The following is a 21,945-nucleotide window of genomic DNA, read 5'->3' on the forward strand; positions in this document are numbered from 1 at the left end:
CAGTGCACGTTTTCCAGTACAAGTTTTATCCTAAATGACACACAGACAGTTTATAGGTTGGCTTTGCCATAGTAATAGTACAAGATTTTACCTTACAAGCTTTCCTTATGTGACAATACCGGGTTCTGGTACCACTGCACATTTGTTTGTAATCCATCGTTCTTCTCTCTCTTTGCCACCCCCCAAAGAGTCCAGAAAGTGTTCTTCTCTTCCCTTGCACTTGTCCTGTCTCCCCTTTGAAAATCTAGCACCTTTCCTCTTTCCCCGCAGGTCTTAGTATCTTTTCCTTTCCTTTCTCCTCTCTAGACTCACTCTCTGACTTTTCTTCCCCTCCTCCCTTTGCCCCCAATGGTCCTCCATCCTTAAGTGCAGCTATTAGTGCTGAAGAGATGCAGCTGCTGACTGAGCCTAGGTCTTTTCAGTGCCTTGCCCTGCTCCAAATACTGCAATTAGAAGCAGCAGAGGTTGGGCATAGCAGAAGAAAGGTCCTGCATCTACCCACCAAGCAGCAGGAGAGATGCCCACTCCCTATCGCCGTCAACCCCCCCCCCCCCCGACAAGCCATCCCCTGTGCCCCTGATGACCTCCCACCCCTCCCTAACTTATTTATGAAGTCTGGTCAGAAGGACGCTTACATGCTCTGCCTGGCAGGCCCGCCTCTTACAAAATGGTGGGCCTGCCCCTTCCCGGTGCATCCTGGGAAGGAGGCTAAGGCTCTGATTGGCCTAGGTGCTTAAGGTACTTCCTAGGGAAAAAAAGAGGACATGTCTGGATTTTCACAGACATCTGGTAACCCTAGCCCACACATGGGCAACTCTGGTCCTCGAGAGCCGGAATCCAATCGGGTTTTCAGGATTTCCCCAATGAATATGCATGAGATCTATTTGCATGCACTGCTTTCAATGCATATTCATTGGGGAAATCCCAAAAACCCGATTGGATTCCGGCCCTCGAGGACCGGAATTGCCCATGTCTGTCCTAGCCTAACTTACCTGTTCAGCAGCCACATACTGCTTCTAAACGTAAACAAGTGCCAGCTTTGCCTTTGCCCCACCCCAATGTTGGCCACCTTTGCGAATAAAATGTGACAATTTAGTATATTTATTCACAGAAGCACCAAAAATAGACACCTAAGTGACTTATGTGTTCACCTTCTGCCTATGACTGTGCAACTTCCTTTATATCAGGGGTGTCAAAGTCCCTTCTCGAGGACCGCAATCCAGTTGGGTTTTCAGGATTTCCCCAATGAATATGCATGAGGTCTATTTGCATGCACTGCTTTCATTGTAAGCTAATAGATCTCATGCATATTCATTGGGGAAATCTTTAAAAACCCGACTGGATTGCGGCCCGCAAGGAGGGACTTTGACACCCCTGCTTTATATAGTAGGTATCAGATGTTTAATGGAGAACGTAGTTCTTGGCACACATTGTTTAATCATCAATAATAATAAAACCCTAAGCGCGCATGTGCACTCCTACCTCGGTGATCCCTGCCTCCATGATCCGTAGCTCTATGGCAGAGTAGGCAGAGACATGGTAGTAGCGGCGCGTGCGTGGGTGGCGGTTTTCAGCGCGTGTCTCCGCATGCGCAGTAGAATAGAACTGTCGAACAGGGAGGAACCACTGAGCAAGGGAAGCATCTCAACGCAGTGGCAGCAGTCCTGACCTGCCAACCCCCCATTCCTTACCCAAAGCAGCAGTGGCAGCGCTGTAAAAAGGCTGTTCGTGGCAAGCCCTGGCAGGGCCTTTCCTCTGCTGCATCACTTCGGATGCGGAGGAAAGGCCCTGTTGGGGCTGGCCACGGACAACCTGTTTACAGTGCTGCCACTGAAGAAAGAAAGAAAGACTTACAGACAGACAGGGCAGGGAGACAGAAAGAAAGAAAGACAGGGCAGGGAGAGAGACAGAAAGATAGAGGAGGCAGGGAGAGAGAGAAACAAAGAAAGAAAGACCGGCGGGGGCAGGGAGAGAGGCAGAAAGAAAGAAAGATAGACAGTGGTAGGGAGAGAGACAAAAAGAAAGAAATTCTACACATCTATTCTAGCACCCGTTAATGTAACGAGCTTAAACACTAATTATGCAGATTTTATGACTTTTTTTAATTTTTTTTTTTTTAATCTTATGTATGTTTTAATTTATTGTGAACTGTTTAGTTTCTTTGTAAACGGTATAAAAAATTTTAAATAAATAGTGAAATTAGTTCCAATAACTCTTTTCTAATTATTTTCTCTTTATAGAGCACACAGCAAGCTTCTGCATTTTGTCACGACGAGATGAATCCTGATTTGGGTCAGATTCCACCAGAACTCAGAGGACCACAACAGACGACCATGAGACAGTTAACAGATGCGGAGAAACTACGCAAGATTATCTGTGAGCTACTGGAGACGGAGCACACCTACGTCAAAGTAGGTATTTTCTCAGATTTGCCATTGGTAACGGATTCTTTTAGCCTCAAGTTCTTTCTCACTTAAAAATAAAAATGTCCCTGCCATGCATTGTGAAAATGCTTTAGAAGGACACCCAGAAGGGGTAATACGCACCTTGTCTAAATTAGAGATCTCATTTGAGGTTGGCACAACTGACACAGGGTGGATAATTGCTGCCTTCATCGTTCACTTTAGGAAATACTGCAGAGTGCATGGATGTTAAGTCTTCTAAGGTTTTTAATTCCTTGGAGTTTGTTCAATATTGCAGTAAACCTAGCTTAAAATAACTTGAGTAACAAAGCATGATACAATGTCATCACTACAGAGTGGGTTGGATTTATAAACAAAGGGCCTGTTTTTCAAAGCCGCGCTAGCGGCTGCAGCGCGGAAATGGCCCCGAAGCCCAAAGAGATTTAAAGGGCTTCGGGGCTGTTGCCGCTCGGCAGCCGCTAGCGTGGCTTTGTAAAATAGGCCCAAAATAATGATGAATCATCCTTTAACCTTTCACTTTCAGATTTGGAAAGAGGTACCGAGTTCAAGAATTTTGGGGCAGTGAAGTGAGATACAAGATCATTATTATTAAACATTTGTAAGACAAGTTTTGTTTTCACAAATTTCATGGAAAGTGTGCAACTGGCTACCTTTAGAGTTCGAACGGTCCTGGAGGACTGGAGAAGGGTAAATGTGGTGTCTCCATACAAAAGCAGATCTAAGAAAGAGGTTGGAAATTATAGACCAATTAGTATGAACCCTATAGTGAATGAAATTAATGGAAATGCTTTTACAACAGAGGATAGTGCATTTTTTAATTTTTTTTTAATAAAATGAATTATAGAACCCAAAACAACATGGTTTTACTAAAGGTAATGAGCAGGAGGGCGGATCGCCCCAGGCACCATTTTCGTGGGAACGCCGATGCCTCTCTTTCTCTCCATCCCCCCTGCGTACCTGTTTAAATGTTTGTCGGCGTGGACAGCATCTTCCACTTGCTGCTTGCTCTAGCCTTGACTCCCTTCTGATGTCACTTCCTGGTCATGGGACCAGGAAGTGACATCAGAAGGAAGCAGAGGCCAGTGCAAACAGCAGGCAGAAGATGTTGCTTGCACCAATGAACGTTTCAAGAGGTATGCAGGGAGGCAGGTGCTCATGTGGTGGAGAAGAGCGGGGGGTGGGGAAGGGCGCATGGCGCAGCGATGCCAGGTGCCGCTGCCCCAACCTCCCTAGTTATGCCACCGACTAGGGGTAGGCCTTGTCAGACAAATCTAATTAATTTCTTTAACTAAATAACCAGAAAGTTGAATTGGAGAGTGCTGGATGTGATGTACTTAGATTTCAGCAAAGCCTTTGACATGGTTTTGCATATGTGACTTTATTTATAAATAAACTGAGTGCTTTCAGTATAGATCCCAAAATGACTAGCTGGATTAGAAAATGGTTAAGGTGAGAGCTGACAAAGGAGATTGTCATGAGAAACAGGGCATTGCCAATGGTGTGGCAAAGGTGTGGCTCTTTTTAAAGGTTTTGTAAGCAATATTGAAGAAGGTCTGTCTGCTAAGGTTTGCCTCTTTGTGGATAATACTAAAATCTACATAAGGGTAGATGGCTTTGATGATATGGATAATGTGGGGAGGAATCTAACGAAGCTTAAAGAATAGTCTGGAATTTTTGGCAAAGATCTGATGCTTAAAAAAAATGCAGGGTCATATATTTGGGGGCTGCAAAAATCCAAGAATGCAGTACCGTTTAGGAGGTGAAGTACATTTGGGAACGGAACTTGGGTGTGATCATTTTTGATGATCCTAAGGTAGCCAAACATGTAGCATAGGAGATGGCAAAGCCTAGAAAGATGTTTGGGTACATAGATAAAAGAATAGCCAGCAGGAGAAAGGTGATTACACATCTGTTTGCACCTGGTAAGTCCTCATTTAGAGTACAGGCAGTCCCTGACTTATGGACGCCTGACTTAAGTACAACTCATACTTAAGAACGCAGTCGCGGCTTCATTTGATTTCAGTGAGCAATATTTCTAGTGGCTTAGACTCCTAGCAGATTCAGGAATGATGCATGGCCACATTAAGAACAGTTTGTGGTTATAGAACCCAAAACAACATGGTTTTACTACAGGTAATGAGCAGGAGGGCGGACCGCCCCAGGCACCATTTTCGTGGGAACGCCGATGCCTCTCTTTCTCTCCATCCCCCCTGCGTACCTGTTTAAATGTTTGTCGGCGTGGACAGCATCTTCCACTTGCTGCTTGCTCTAGCCTTGACTCCCTTCTGATGTCACTTCCTGGTCATGGGACCAGGAAGTGACATCAGAAGGAAGCAGAGGCCAGTGCAAGCAGCAGGCAGAAGATGTTGCTTGCACCAATGAACGTTTCAAGAGGTATGCAGGGAGGCAGGTGCTCATGTGGTGGAGAAGAGCGGGGGGTGGGGAAGGGCATACAGTTCTGGAGACCACGCCTTTATAAAGTGATTAGCCCAGAGGGTGACTTAATAAATGGTCAGTTCTATTTGTCATAAATGGTATGATGACAGTCTTAAAGATCACAGTATGTATACTTTGGAAGTAAAGTGGAAGAGGAGAGATACAATAGAGGATTTTAAACTCCTCTGTGCCATAAATTCAGAGGAAGTGAATCTCTTTCAATTGGAAAGAAGCCCTAGAATGAAGAGGCATATAGGATGACTGTGAAAGTGGCAGACTCGGGAGTAATCTGAGGAAATGTTTCTTTATGGAAAGGGTGGTGGTTGTGTGGACAGACAAAAAGTAAAAGAGACTGTGGAAAAGATGTTCTTGATGCAGGCGTTTATTCGGTCAATTGAAAGATGCCATAAAAAGTCCACAAATGTATAAGACAAAAAATGGGTGTTTCAACAGACAAGCCTTCTTCAGCGGTCCTATAAATATGAATGTATGAATGTAAATATTAATGGCGATAAGTAACTGAGATAAGTGTGAATTGATGATGTCTCATACATATTCATTGTGGATAGTTATTTATTTAAAAAATGTATATCCTGCTACATCCACAGTTCTGAGCAGGTTACATAAAAACATATATAATACTTGATAGCTCTAAGTCTAATAGTTGCTGGCACTGTCATCTTGAGGCGGGGACATTAGATCATCTTTTATTTTATTGTCCATTCATATTATTATTTTGGAAATCAATTTGGCCTCAAATAAATAGGATGTTGGAGAATCCGGTAGCCTTGACATATGATACGATTTTATTTGGCACAGCAATGAGAGCAAAGAGTCAAATTTCTTCAAATAACAGCAAACTTTTATTTATATTAACTGGAGTAACAGTTCAACAAATAACACACAATTGGAAAAACTATGACAGGTTAAATTATAACTTTTGGTGGAATTCAGTATGCCATATATATAAAATGGAGCGTACATTTGCAACACAAAGAGGATATATAGATAAGTTTAAGAAGATTTGGGACCATTAACAGACTTTTGTAATGAATGATATAATTTTCCCATAATAAGATATTTGATAAGGGGGGTGATGGGTGGGTTTATTTTATTCATCATAAAATATAAATAATTTAACATTATATTTTGTTTTATTGTATGCATTTCCCAAAGTAAGGGGAGGGAGGGGGGTTATAATTGAGTAATAGTTGACATACTTATTACTTATTAAGTATTATATGCTGTTTAAAAATTATAGTAAAAGAGTATATAATGAAATGTTATATTTACAGTAAGGTATGAAAGAATGTCAAGTGTATACTTAATGAATTTGTATGAATTTAGATTGTACACTTGTTATATGAAAAATGAATAAAAAACTTAACAAAACAAAAACATATATAATAATAACAAAGAATGAATAATTTAAAAAACCCTTATACAATTTACATTCACCTACTGTTAACTCTTTTAGCAGAAATAGAGCAAGTTTAAAGAATCTGCCTGCAATACATGAACTAACTTACTTACATACTCTTTCAAACAGTATACCATAGTTTTCTAAATTGCATCACATTTTGAAAGCCAGACTGGTTTGGTGTGTCCCAAGGTTGGGGTCAAGAGCACCTTCTCTAGACTGATAAATGAAGTTTTTCCATGTAAGAGGGGAGGTTTCTGACCCAGTGATCTTAACAGGAGTCCTGTGAGCGATGTGTGAAGACATGTGAATGCCTGGACTTCTGTTGTCTTGTCCTCCGAATCTGACAAAATTTGAAAAGCACAGTGTGTGCAAGGGTAAAATATTATATCTCTATGTACATACGTGCTGAATAGGATGAAATACGCCTCAAAACGCCCCCTGGTCGTGCCCTTCAACTGCAAACTGCCAAACGGCGTTCCTACTTCCACCAGAATCAACTGCCCCCGCAGACCAGATCCCTTGAAGGACTCCTCAGCTTTAGAAAAGAAATGAAAACACACCTCTTCACCCAACTCCCCTGCCTAGGCCGACAGATTACAAAGAAATATTAATGTACAGTGGTACCTTGGATTACGAGCATAATCCGTTCCAGGAGCATTCTCGTAATCCAAAATGCTCGTTTAGCAAAGCGAGTTTCCCCATAGGAAATAATGGAAACTCGCTTTGATGCGTTCCCCTCCCCCCGAGAACCGGCATTGCTCCCCCCGAAGGCCCCCCCTGCGATCCGGCACCTCCCCTGACGCGATTGGGCACCCCCCGCCGCTTCTTACCCGCAAAGTAAGTTGGCCCAGAGTGCTTTTATGCCTGGAGGCGGTATTTAGACATCTTGAAGGAGCCCTGGTAGGTAGTTAATCACCGAGAGGCTTGTACCTTCAATTCCAGCAAATCCCCGTTCCCGTGTTACACTCTGTTTCCACCTTGTCTTTCAGATCCCCGCTACAAATCCTGCCGCTTCCTTTCTCCAGGGTCCCGCTCTCTTCTGGCGCAAAAGTCTTCCAAATATCCTTCAGCCTGCCTTCTCTGACGCAACTTCCAGTTTCAGCCAAGGCTGGACGTATCCGAGGGAGAGACAGTGAATCTGAGGGGATGGTGTGCTGGAGAAGGAAAATTGCAGGGCTGGTGGTGGGCAATCTCAGGTGCTGTATTAGTTTGACGGGAGGAGGAGGAGGAGAGGTGGGCAAGCAGCTTTGAGAGAGAAGGGGAGACATGTTGGACCAGGGAGGGAAGCGTGGTCCTCGAATGGTGTGAACAGATGTTTTCGGCGTGGTACAGCTGATGTATTTTATTGTTGTTGTAAGAAGTGGCGGGGGGGTGTCCCCTATTGCGTCGGGGGGGGTGCCGGATCGCATTGGGGGGGGGGGTCGGATCACGGGGGGGGGGCGCTCGTAAATCGAGTCATGCTTGGTTTCTGAAGCACCGATTTTGCTAATGTTTTGCTCGTCTTGCAAAACACTCGCAAACCAGTGCACTTGTAAACCGAGGTACCACTGTATATAGATATGTATCACATAAGGATAAAGACTTATATTGATAAATCTTGCACTGTAACTATGTCAAATTTATCCCGTAAACTGTATATTATGGATATTGGTATTTGATCCCTAGTTTGTGTTGAATTAGGATAAAAACTTGTTCGGTAACTGTGATAAATTGAAACCTGTTAACTGTATATTGTGTATGTTTAATCTGTAACGCGTTCTGAGCTCTTTGGGAAGAACGGGATCGAAAACGAATTAAATAAATAAATAAATATGTCCTAGGGCAGGGGTAGGGAACTCCGGTCCTCGAGAGCCGTAGTCCAGTTGGGTTTTCAGGATTTCCCCAATGAATATGCATGAGATCTATTTACATGCACTGCTTTCAATGCATATTCATTGGGGAAATCCTGAAAACCTGACTGGAATACGGCTCTCGAGGACCGGAGCTCCCTACCCCTGTCCTAGGGTATTGTGAACTCCTGGGTGTGCTTTGTATTTATGGATGTTTTGGCAATTACAATGTGTATAATTTCCCACTAGTCCAGTAACCAAAAATCAGCTTCTGTGGGAAAGAGGAGACGTTCCCATTTCTGACGCTGCAACACTGCACTGGCTCCCTACAACGATCAGCCTCAGATATATTGGTACAGTCGGGGAAATCAGTTTCATCGGGGTGATTAAGCAGCCAATGAACCAACAATATGCATTCAGAGAGACCTATAATAATACTTCTGGGAAAATAACTTCTGAGATTGGAAGCGGATCATTAAATAGCAGCCGAAAGAATTTAGAAACACAGAGACGAATTACTTGCCGAATTACTTATCCCATAACCTAAAAAATGGGAAGTTCCTCACTAATGACGGTCGCATAATAATAACCCCAATTCCAAAAAATAGTAAAGAATCATCAGCACTGGTAACCAACTATAGACCAGTAGCATCCATTCCATTTATTGTAAAAATCATGGAGGGATTGGTACATACCCAATTGATGGAATATCTTGATCAGTTCGCTCCCTTACATGAAACTTAATCCGATTTTCAGTACTGAGACAGTAATTGCGGCTATCTTAGATAATCTGCGTCTGTTGTTTAGCAAGGGCCTGAATGCCCTGATCATGCAATTTGATATGAGCTCTGCCTTTGACCTAGTGGACCATGGGAAAATGCTACAATGCCTAGATGCTACTGGTATCAGGGAAGAGGTGTTGAACTGGTTTCGCGGCTTCCTTACTGTCAAGTACGTTTCAATTATGATCTCTCCGATACATGAAGCAATCCATCTGGCGTACTGCAAGGGTCACCGCTATCCCCATTGCTTTTCAATGTCTACATGTCCTCTCTAGGTGCGCAATTAACCCAACTGGGGATAAAATTATTCAGTTACGCAGATGACTTTACAATCATCATCCCATTTGCTAACGCTCTCTCGGAAATTACTCCCAAGGCATCAGAAGCAGTAAATTTGATGGGCAATGGATGACTGACTTGAAGCTAAAACTTAATTCAGAAAAACCGAAATTCTTCGTCGCTTCGCCACATCTGCTTGACACCAAAACACCACTATGCATCAATAATCTTAGTTACCCTATTCAGACTACTATGAAGGTATTGGATGTAACACTTGATCAATGCCTAACCATGAAAGACCAAGTAGACTCCTTAATCAGAAAGGGTTTTTTTCACTCTCTGGAAACTTTGATCCATTTGATATGTCAGCATTCAGAATTCTGGTACAATCCCTCGTACTGAGTCAACTTGATTACTATAACATCACCTATTTAGCAATTTCCCAAAAGAATATGCGACGATTACAATTAATGCAAAATGCAGCGGTCAGACTAATTTTCAGGCTGAAGAAGTTTGATCACGTGACACCTTACTACCGACAGCTGCACTGGTTACCGATGGAGGCATGCGTAAAATTTAAGTTCGTCTGCCTCTGCTTAAAAGTACTATATGGACTAGCCCCTAAATACATAACTGACTTCTTTTCTCCTTCTCAGCCAACAGGCATAAGAGAAGCTCACATTTGAACTTCGTTTCCCCCCCAGTTAGAGGATATAAACTCAAAAAACACCATCAACACCTTCTCTCACATCAAGCAGCATTATGGGTTAAAGATCTAGAACAATTGCTTTCGCCCACTACTTATGAGGAATTCAGGAAGCGCCTAAAAACATATCTGTTCCTGAAGTATCTAGACAGCTGACCCGTACATCTCTTTCTCTTCAGTAACGGTTCTCTTGACCTATTAAGCACTTTCTTTCACCTCTATTAAGTTCAATTAATTTGTACCATCTTTTAATCTTTGTAAACCACATAGAACTTCACGGTCCTGCGGTATATAAACTGTTATTATTATTATTATTATTATTATTATTGCCCGTAGGTAATTAGGCGTGGAATTCCATAGGGAGGGTGCTGTCACAGCAAAATTGTTTGATCTCATTGTATTAATTAGCCTCAGGGATGGTATAATAAGGATATTCTGTGACATAGAGTAAAGAGTTTTAAGGAACTATAAGGAACCATTAGTTGCCTTCCTCTGGACTGACTCCATCCTGTCTATATCTTTTTGAAGGTGTGGTCTCCAGGATGGTACACAATATTCTAAATGAGGTCTCATCCAGAGTGTTATACAGGGGCATCAATACCTTCTTTTCCCTACTGGCTATTCCTTTCCCTATGCACAAAAGCATCCTTCTAGTTTTTGCCTAGTTTTGCCATTTCAACTTGTTTAGCCCTACCTTAAGAGCATCACATACTATCATCCCCTAAACTGTACTGTTCCCTCGGGTTTCTGCAGCCCAAATGCATGGCCTTGCATTTCTTACCATTAAATCGTAGCTGCCAAATTTCAGATCATTCTTCAAGCTTCACTAAGTCCTTCTTCATGCTTTCCACACCAAAGGTATCTACTCTATTGCAGATTTTGATATCATCTGCAAGGAGGCAAAGCTTACCAGTCAGCCCTTCAGCTATATTGCTTACATAAATGTTAAAAAGAAGAGGCCCAGAATCGAACTTTGACGCACACCACTGGTAACATCCCTTTCCTCTCAGCAATCTCCATTGACCACTACCCTTTGTTGTCTGGCACTCAAACCAATTTCTGACCCAGTCCATCACTTTGGGGTCCATACTGAGTTTATTTATTAGATTCCTGTGTGGAACACTGTCATAGGCTTTGCTAAAATCCAAATACACTACATCTAGCGCTCTCCCTCTGTCCAATTCTCTGGTCACCCAGTCAAAGAAATTGATCAGATTTGTCTGACAAAACCTGCCTCTAGCGAATCCATACCACAGAAATCAGAATTAATTTACTTACCACAGAATTAATTTACTTACCACAGCATAATGCAGAATTAATTTACTTGCCACAGGAGTCAGACTTACTGGCCTGTAGTTCCCTACTCCTTCCTTACTTCCACTTTTGTGTAGATGGACCATATCTGCCCTTCTTCAGTCCTCTGGTACCACTCCCAACTCTAGAGAAGCATTGAAAAGATCAGCCAATGGAGCCACCAGAACTTCCCTAAGTTCCCTCAGTACTCGAGAGACTACGGGAACTCACAGCAGCCATTTCCTAATGGCGATCTGCACGGGGCAGGAGCGTAGGAAGATTGCTCCTGCCCCGAAAGCCCGCTAGACCACCAGGTAAGGCCGGGGAGGCGGGGGTGGGTCAGAGTCGGATATTCAAGGTTTTTTGCCATTCGCGGTCTGGCTCTGCCCCTATCCCCTGCGAATCTGGAGGGAAAAGTGTATACTGTCTCTCCTCCCCTCCATCCTGAGAGTCCAGCATCCATGTCCTTCCTCTTCTCCACCTCCCTCCACCATAATTTTGGTCCACCATCCATGTCCCCTCTTCTCCCCACCCACAATTGCAGTCCACCATCCATCTCCCCTCCCCCTTCTGTAGGTCTGCCCTCTCTCACTCTCTATTTGCCCCCCTGTGGCATCTCCCTGCCATCCTGCTCCTGATCTCAACAACCCCCTCCCTCCCCATTACATGAAACTGTGAACGAGTTGTAAAAGACAATGTCTCATTCCTACTAACATTAACCTCTAGACATAATGAAAAACTAACTAAAAAAGTGATCAGACCATTCCACATGGTGGCAAAACCAGAACATTCTTCAATTTCTCTGGGAGAAAAATCAGATCTAAAATATTGTTGGCTCTATGTGTGGCTCTAAACACGATCTGAGGCATTTTGATATGGTGCAAAAATATCAAAACCCACATGATTACTATCCATAAATTTATTTGACAAAGGTCCTGTAACCAAATTAAAATAACTTAAAACTCATAATGTCCCTAAATCAACAAGTATAGAGGCTAATAACACCAATAACTCGGAGCAGTTAGCCTGTAACATTGCAGGGGGCAGTACAATATACAAAAACTAATAGCTTTTCCCTTCAGCTAGAAAGTCTGACTAGACCCTCAAAACCTAGTTCCCAATAGTCCCCCACCCTTCTTATCACTTCTACAGGGCCATTCCCAGGAATAGCCCACTGGACAACACAATTTGGCAAACACTCAATCAGAAGGTATTAATCATGACTCTGTAATACAAATAATATCATAATTCCCAACTAATATCATATCATGGTTAATACCAACTTTTGTCAAACAGATCTAGCATTAATCAAAGCAACAGTAATCAACCAATCCTGCATATCTTTCCTAGAGAGAACATTAACCTACACCAATGCTGATGAGGCTCTTCATCCATAGGAACTACCGCAATTACCTATAATTCCCCCTCCCCATCACCACTTTAACAGTAGCCATCTAGATTATCCAAAACTCCACCAACAGGAAAACAAACAAACATACCCTCCCCTCAAATCCCACCAAAGTCCGTCCAAAGGAGCACCCTTTGTTTCATCACAAAAATACTGAATGTTGCTACTATTTGGGATACTGTATGGAATCTTCATCCTCTATGGCAGGGGTGCCCAATACGTCGATCTCGAAGGCAACACGAGTTGATTGCGGAGCCCATCCCGGGCTCCGTGATAGACTCACGTTGCCTTTGCGATCTACCGTGCCGATCAGCCTTCTTCTCCCCGACGTCCCCCACTGCCGCCCCAAGCTCTCCCTGCAGAAGCATTCTCCCCGACATCAATTCTGAGTCAGAGAGGAAGTTCCGGGCCAGCCAATGGCTGCCTGGCTGGCCCGGAACTTCCTCTCCAACGTCAGAAGGGATGGCGGCGTCTGCGGTGGCTTGGCCCAGAAGTTGGCGGTGGCTTGGAGGCCTGTTCCCAGACGACAGCCCCGGCAGTGGCTTGGGGAGAGAGAAAGACAGAGAGGCAGAACAGGGAGACAGAAAGACAGGGAGGCAGAACAGGGAGATAGAAAAGACAGACAGGGAGGCAGAACAGGGAGACAGAAAGACAGGCAGGGAGGCAGAAAGACAGAGAGAGAAAGTAAGAAAGGGGCAGGGACACAGAAAGACAGACAGAGAGAAAGAAAGAAAGAAAGTAAGAAAGAGGCAGGGAGACAGACAGAAAGAAAGAAAGGGGAGGGGCAGGGAGAGAGGAAGAAAAAGTTGGACTCATGGAAGGACAGAGATGGTTGGGGAATGGAATGAGGTCTGGAGGAGACGAAGCATGTAGGAGGCAGAAAGAAGGGAAGAAATATTGGATGCATAGTCAGAAGAAGAAAGTGCAACCAGAGACTCATGAAATCACCAGACAACAAAGGTAGGAAAAATGATTTTATTTTCAATTTAGTGATCAAAATGTGTCCGTTTTGAGAATTTATATCTGATGTCTATATTTTGCACTATGGCCCCCTTTTACTAAACCGAAGTAGCGGATTTTAACACAAGGAGCCTATGAGCATCGAGAGCGATGCGAGGCATTCAGCACAGCTCCCTGCGCCAAAAACCGCTCTCGCGGTTTAGTAAAAAGCGAGAGGGTATATTTGTCTATTTTTGTATAGTTGTTACTGAGGTAACATTGCATATTTTAAAGTCATCTGCCTTGACCTCTTTGAAAAAAAACCCTAATATAAATGATAATTAATATTTTCTCTGCGTACAGTGTGCTTTGTGGTTTGTTTGTTTTTTAATTTTATTGTTGGTAGATCATTTTGACTTGGTCATTTTAAAAGTAGCTCGCAAGCCAAAAAAGTGTGGGCACCCCTGCTCTATGGGGTTCTGGAATGTTGCCACTATTTGGGTTTTTGTATGGAATCTTGATCCTCTTTGGGGGTTCTGGAATGTTGCTACCATTTGGGTCTCTGCCAGGCACTTGTGACCTGAATTGGCCACCGTTGGAAACAGGATACTGGGCTAGATGGGCTATTGGTCTGACCCAATATGGCTATTCTCATGTTTTATAATAGTAGCTTGGGCATTCCAGGTAGTCACCTGCTGGATAATAGGGCTTTACATTTCATTTTTGTGGTCAATTTGAGAGCCTGGGAAAGTTGTGAAAATACAGTGGTACCTTGGATTACGAGCATAGTCCGTTCCAGGGTGGGTTGGGGGACCTCAGGTCGCAGCGGGGGGGTGCCCGATGGCGGTGGGGGGGAGGGTGCTAGTTCACGGGGGGGCCTTCGGGGGGAGCAATGCTGGTTCTCGTGGGGGGGGGAGCAGCGCTGCTGGCCTCGGGGGGGGTGGAGGGTGGGAACCTATCAAAGTGAGTTTCCCCATAGGAAATAATGGAAACTCGCTTTGATAGGTTCCCACCCTCCACCCCCCCTCGAGGCCAGCAGCGCTGCTCCACCCCCCCACGAGAACCGGCATTGCTCCCCCCGAAGGCCCCCCCCGTGAACTAGCACCCTCCCCCCGCCGCCATCGGGCACCCCCCCCCGCCGCGACCTGAGGTCCCCCAACCCACCCGAACCCTCTTTTTACTTCAGTGTAGCCTCCGCACCGGCACCAGCATGTCCTGCCGGCGCCCGAAGATCTGCTTCCTGTGCTGGGCCTTGAGCATGTGCGCATGCTCAAGGCCTGAGAGTTCACATTCTCTCGAGAGAACGTGAACTACTTCGGGCGCCGGCAGGACATGCTGGTGCCGATGCCGGTGCGGAGGCTACACTGAAGTAAGAAGAGGGTTCGAGTGGGTTGGGGGACCTCAGGTCACGGAGGGGGGGGTGCCCGAAGGCGGTGGGGGTGTGTGTGCCAGATCGCAGGGGGGGAGGGTGCCGGTTAGCGGGGGGGGGGGCGCTCGCAAATCGAGGCGCGCTCGGTTTCCGAGGCGCCGATTTTGCAAATGTTTTGCTCGTCTTGCAAAACACTCACAAACCGGTGCACTCGTAAATCAAGGTACCACTGTAGCATGTAATCTTAACATACTCTAATTCCTAGTTAGAACAGGGGTTTTCAAGCCAGTTTGGTTTTTCAAGAAATCCACAATGAATATGCATGAAATAAATTTGCAAGCATTGACTCCATCTTGTCCTCTCATGCATATTCATTATGGGTATCCTGAAAACCTGACTGGCTTGGTGCATCCCCGATAGCTAGATTGAAAACTCCTGCTTTAGAGAGAATTGAATAATGCTGAAGGAATAATTTTGTCTGAATTTATTCCCCAGGATCTAAATTGCTTAATGGAGAGGTACCTTAAACCACTTCAAAAAGAAACCTTCCTTACCCAAGATGAGGTATGGCAACAGTATTTTTCATTGGGTGTTTGGTTTTTCATATTGTTTCTGTAATCTTTGCAAGATTTTCAGCTCCCACGGAGTTTCTTTTTCTTAATTTAGCTTGATGTTCTCTTTGGAAACTTGACGGAAATGGTGGAATTTCAGGTTGAATTCCTGAAAACTCTTGAAGATGGAGTGAGGCTCGTTCCTGACCTGGAAAAACTTGAAAAAGTTGAGCAATTTAAGGTAAAGAAGATGACAGATAGATATATAAGAAAACCACATGATGAGATGTGCTACCTATGGTGTCAGGTCAAAAGCGCGCCGGGACAAAGGCGCACCCAGACAATTGAGCGCAGCGTGGAGGCGCGCACCGCTCTAAATTACTGTTTTTAGGGCTCCGACGGGGGGGGGCGTGGGGGGAACCCCCCCACTTTACTTAATAGACATCGCGCCGCGTTGTGGGGTTGTAACCCCCCACATTTTACTGAAAACTTCACTTTTTCCCTGTTTTAGGGAAAAAGTTAAGTTTACAGTAAAATGTGGAGGGTTACAACCCCCCAAACCCCCCATAACGCCGGCGCGATGTCTATTAAGTAAAGTTCCCCCCCCACACACCCCCGTCGGAGCCTTAAAAACTGTAATTTAGAGCGGCGCGCGCCTCAGCGCTGCGCTCAATTGTCCGGGCGCGCCTTTGTCTTTCACACCGTTGTCTATGAACCACTACCTATAGACACTTACTGTACTTTCAAACTTTCTATTATCTGAAGGCATCCCTATCTGTGCCTTTTCCTATAAAAAAAATAATAGAGTTCTTTTTTTCCAGTTTAGAATGTACTTAAAAGATTATTCAGAACAGGCATGCCCGTTCTATTGAGCAATCCAGTTTTCCCATTTACAGGTGGTCCTATATCCTTAGAAGAATGTGTTTCAAAAACGTCATCTTAGCACCATTATGTCTGACTTTACTGCCTCGGCTCAGGCTTTTTCACTTGAAGGCTATATACTGAAACTGGTGCTAAGATCAGAATTTAATGCTTTGAGACTATATTCAGTGGAATTAGCTGGAGATGTTGTCACAACAGCACCTGGCTCATACCTCCACTATTAGCAGCTGCATAGCTCTAGCGATGCCAATCCTACAGTAAGATCTGGGTGCTTCGTGGCAGAACTCAGAAGAGCAGCACAGAGATGATGGTCAGGGGAAAGCAGCAAAATCGGTAACTTCATTGAAAGTGTTGCCATTTTAAATGGGGAGTGTGTGGCGTAGTGGGTTCAAATCCCATGCTGCTCCTTGTGACCCTGGGCATGTCACTTAATCCCCCATTGCCTCAGGTACATTAGATTAGAACTTAAGAATAGCCTTACTGGGTCAGACCAATGGTCCATCAAGCCCAGTAGCCCGTTCTCACGGTGGCCAATCCAGGTCACTAGTACCTGGCTAAAACCAAGGAGTAGCAATATTCCAGAATCCCAAAGAGTAACAAAAGATTCTAGAACCCCAAAGAGTATCAAGATTCCAGAACCCCAAAGAGTATCAAGATTCCGGAACCCCAAAGAGTAGCAACATTTCCATGTTACCGATCCAGGGCAAGCAGTGGCTTCCCCCGTGTCTTTCTCAATAACAGACTATGGACTTTTCCTCCAGGAACTTGTCCAAACCTTTCTTAAAACCAGCTACGCTTGAGTGTGAGCCCACCAGGACAGACAGGGAAAAATGCTTGAGTACCTGAATGTGAGCCAGACTATAAGTGGCGTATAAATGCTAAAATAAATAAAGGTATGGGGAGGGGGAAGTATGCTTATTAATCTGTATGTAGAATATTTAAGGCTATTGCTTCAGTGTTTTACACATCCTGCTGTTAAAAATATATATATATATTTTTAGTTCCAAAATTTTTATTGAAATTTTGTTTGATAGCATACAATAAAGCAGGAGAACAAATTTAACAAATTGCTCATAACAATTATAACACAAAGCTAAGGATATTAAGAATCAAAATCCTTGAAATAAACTCTCTCTCCCCATCCACCCACCCATCCCATTTGTGTGTTAAAAATATATTTAATTAAAAGCAAAAGGCTCAGTTTACTTAAGTATGGTAAGCTTTTGTGCTTACTCCACTTAACAGCAAACACTTTTGCATGATAAGTGCAAAGGCAATGTGCCAAGGACATGATTCTATAAACAGCGCCTAATTGCGCCTAACTTATAAGTGCCAGTTGGCGCAGTTGTCAATCAATCGCTAGACGCCACTTATAGAATCACGCTTAGTGGTGCTTAGGCATCGCTTGGCATCCTAGTAGGGGGCACCAGTATATTAGGTCAGGGTTTTCCTGGCCTAATTTACCAGCTCTTAACACAGATGCCTAATAGAGAATGACACAGGGACAAATTTTTCCCCATCCCCTGGGGGAATTCATTTTTCTGTCCCATCCCCGCAAGTTCTTTTCCTGTCCCTTCCCCATTCCTGCAAGCTCCATCCTCATCTGCACAAGCCTCAAACTTTAAAATCATAAGTGGCAACATTCTAGAGCTCAGATTGTGATGTCATAATGCCTCATTCCACCAATGCCTAAGCTCCGTTCTCATCTGCACAAGCCTCAAACACTAAAATCATAAGTGGCAACATTCTAGAGCTCAGATTGTGATGTCATAATGCCTCATTCCACCAATGCCTAAGCTCCGTTCTCATCTGCACAAGCCTCAAACACTAAAATCATAAGTGGCAACATTCTAGAGCTCAGATTGTGATGTCATAATGCCTCATTCCACCAATGCCTAAGCTCCGTCCTCATCTGCACAAGCCTCAAACACTTTAAAATCATAAGTGTTTGAGGCTTGTGTGGTTAAGGCTGAGCTTACAGAAATGGAACAAGGACAGCAACAAAACTCGCGGGGACGAGACAGGGAAATTATATTCCTGCGGGGATGGGGAAAAATTTGCCCACGTGTCATTCTCTATGCCTAAGTTAACCACGCATATTCTACACCCTTAACCACACCTACTTTTCAGGTAGGCATCATTAGGCACCGTTTGTTGCGTTGATTTAGGCATTGCTAGGCGCCAGGTGGTATTCCACGTGCAACCCTAATGAACTAATTTTTTAATTTTTTTTTTTAACTGTTTATAATGGTTTGGTCAATTACCATGCCAATTAACTAAAATTTGTGTGCAATTTTTTTTTTTTTAGGCATTGCTAGGCCTCCGTGATTAGGGCACCATTTATAGAATTGCCCCTGAACTGTTAGGGGTGTGCCCACCATGTCTCCTGTAGCTGCCACATGCACACATTCTCTTGCACTGCACAATAAGTTTCTTTGTAGTCAGCACAGATGGACTTAGGGACATAGCTATTAATAAGCATTAACCCACCCCCCACTCTTTTACAAAAATGTAGCGTGGTTTTTAGCGCTGGTCACGGCGGTAACAGCTCTGACGCTCGTAGAATTCCCATGAGCATCGTTGCTGTTACTGCTGCAACTGGTGCTATAAACCACACTAAAGGGGGGGGGGGGGGTAAAGGAATAATGAACAATTTTTGTCATTAAATGGCAACCCTGTACATTATTATAACACAGGAGAGTCAAATCCAAAAACACAAGATCGCAAGCCAAGTAATGGAAATGTCCTATACAAATTGGTGGACTCAGATGTATTTCAAAAAGATCCTTTAATTCATCCAAAAAGTAACTCAATGACTCGACATGTACATGTTTCGGCCCAGATGGGCCTGCCTTGGGAGTCTTACAAATCACGTAGTTGATGCAAATAGATTGGTCCACATCGTGGGTACAAAACTATGGATAATTGGAAGCTCCATACTGAATGCTGGAGCACAGCCGATTCTGTGTGCGTTCTAGAGAAAAGTGGTGCCATAGACTGCTTAATAATGAGATTCAAATACAGTGGTACCTTGGATTATGAGCATAATCCGTTCCAGGAGCATGCTCGTAATCCAAAATGCTTGTTTATCAAAGCGAGTTTCCCCATAGAAAATAATGGAAACTCGGCGAGAGGGAGAATTAGAAGTCCTTGAGCATGCGCAGATGCATGCTGAAGGCAGGCAGAAGGTGGAAGATCTTCTAGGCACTGGAACGATCTGTGACTGCGTGCCGGTGCCAGGGGGGGGGGGTAAGTTTAAGTTGTTCGGGCGGGAGGGCCAGTTCGCGCGGGGGGGGGAGCGATGCCGGTTATCAGGGGGGGGGTGCTCGCAAATTGAGTAAACACTCGGTTTGCGAGTCAAAAGTTTGCTGAGTGTTTTGCTCGTCTTGCAAAACACTCGCAAACCGGGTTACTCACAAACCGAAGTTTGACTGTACATGCTTTATTGTGCAAATCAAGTGGCACAGTTGTGTCAAACCCTGCAAGCTTCATTATTACAAGAAAAAAAAAAAATCACCATCTGAAAGCTAGCATTATTTTTCCTGCCCAGGAGCATTGGACCACTATTGGACATGGCCAAGTGCTTCTGGGTACCATTTTAAAGGGGCTGACAAGGTGCCTGATTTTGAGAGTACTCCTCCCTAAAATACTCTCAACCAATGGCATAGTGAGAGTAAGCGGTGCCTGAGGCGGAGGGCCCCCCCCCCCCCCCGCACCCTCCTCTCTTCTTTCCCCCTGCTCCTTCTACACCCACCTGCCACACTCACGCCCTCCCTTCCCATCCTGTACCGCTAAATCTTTGCACGAGCAGCTTCTTCGGCCTGCTGCTTGTACTGGTGTTTCCTCTGACGTCACTTCCTGGCCCTGCGACCCAGAAATAATTTCAGAGGGAGCCAGGCTGATGCGAACAGCAGGTTAGAATAGTTGCTTGTGCTGGTGAAGATTTTTAAAGAGATACGTGAGGGATGTGGAAGGGAGAGAGGTGGGGAGGGGGAAGTGGAGAGGTGCCGGCCCCCTCCCCCCTTACTACACCAATGCTTTCAACTGCCCCCTATTCCTTCCTGAAGACACATAAAGCCAGACCCCTTGGGCCTATCTTCAATATTCACTAGTGATCCACAGATAGTGGGAGAGGAGCGATTCCCAATCATTCCTGTCTCTGTTAGCTCTGGGTTTCAAACTGGTGCCTGTGGCCCCTAATAGTACACTCACTAGGGGTCATGGGCACCAGTTTTAAACCTGGAATCAGCAGGAACAGGAGCAACTGGCAATCACTCGTGTCCTACCATCTCTAGATCACCAGTGAATACTGAAGGTAGGCTTAGGGATGCTATAGGGGCAGAAGGGATTAAATACTTGGCCCAGGCTGCCTATGTCTTCATGGGATTGGGAATATCTTAGGGAGAGGGGAGACCCCCAGGACTGGGGGCCTTGTTAATAACACAGGCCCCTTTAAGAGAGGCTTCCTGGGAGCACTGGCCTTACATGTAGGTGGGCCAGTGTCCAGAGCAATACAGCTTATGTAGTTGATCATAAGTTCTGTTATTACTTTACCTTGAGAGTCATTCCCTGTGATACTGAATTACTGCTGGTCAGTGTGACTCCTGTGGTAAACTAAGGTACGCCCATGCTAAATTTTAATATGTCTGTTTTTAGTGCATTATTATTGTGAATGTTTTGCTAGGTTTTAGGTGGACTATAAAAGATCAAAATAAATTAGTGATGGTGCACAGTAAAGATTATACAGTTCATGCCCATTCTTCACCCAGTTCCTACCTCTTAATACACTCATACGCTGTTAGTGCCAGATATGTACATCATCCCGAATTGTATATCCATTGGAATAGCCCAATCCTTGCCGTATCCCTTTCCCTAAACTATACTACACCATTCTTCTTGTAACTCTTCTGGAAATGTCCAGATGTCTCTTTGTAATCATCCTGGAAATGTCCAGATGTCTCTTTTGTAATCCGCCCAGAACTGCAAGGTTGAGGCGGAATAGAAATCAGTAATGTAATGTGTAATATACTAGCTGTTTTTTTAGCACATGGTAGTCATCACTACTCTTTGTGACCCTGGACAAGTTACTTAATCCCCTCATTGCCCCAGGGACACAAGATAGAGTTTGAGCCCACCGGGACAGATAGGGAAATTTGATAAAGTACCCGGCAAGGCTCTTTATAACAGAATTACAAAAAAAGAAGTCAGACGCCTACAGTCAATTCAGAATACAGCCATCAAAATAATCTATAATGCAAAAAAATTTGATCACGTAAACACCTTTACCGATTAAATCCCATTGGCTCCCAATCTCACATCGTATTACTTATAAAATAATATTGTTGACTTTTAAAACTAGACAAACCGGGCAACCAGAATTCATTAATAGACTCCTTATAACCCACTCTACCCATCGTACACTCCGTTCATCTTACCAGAACTTACTTGTAATCTAATCATTAAGGGTTATTAATACTATGAGAAATTGCATTTTTTTCTGTCACCACACCCACATTATGGAACTCAGCACTAGCTTATATTTGAGAAATTAATTCATTAGACAAATTTAAATCAAGCTTAAAAACTATGGGGCTCATAATAAAAAAAAACGAAAACCCACGTCTA

The 21,945-nt window shown here is 44.1% G+C and overlaps 1 protein-coding gene across 9 annotated transcripts in view; it reads left to right on the top strand.

Annotated features, from left to right (window-relative positions):
- TIAM1 (TIAM Rac1 associated GEF 1) overlaps positions 1–21,945 on the top strand; it is a 460,276-nt gene that overhangs the window by 395,121 nt on the left and 43,210 nt on the right. For all 9 annotated transcript variants that reach the window (XM_033949522.1, XM_033949519.1, XM_033949524.1 and 6 more), the window contains 3 exons: positions 2,241–2,411; positions 15,383–15,451; positions 15,554–15,679. In XM_033949522.1, coding sequence (XP_033805413.1) covers positions 2,241–2,411; positions 15,383–15,451; positions 15,554–15,679 — 366 coding nt within the window. The remainder of the gene's footprint in view (positions 1–2,240; positions 2,412–15,382; positions 15,452–15,553; positions 15,680–21,945) is intronic.

This window comes from Geotrypetes seraphini, chromosome 6 (assembly GCF_902459505.1).
Source record: "Geotrypetes seraphini chromosome 6, aGeoSer1.1, whole genome shotgun sequence".
NCBI lineage: Eukaryota > Metazoa > Chordata > Amphibia > Gymnophiona > Dermophiidae > Geotrypetes > Geotrypetes seraphini.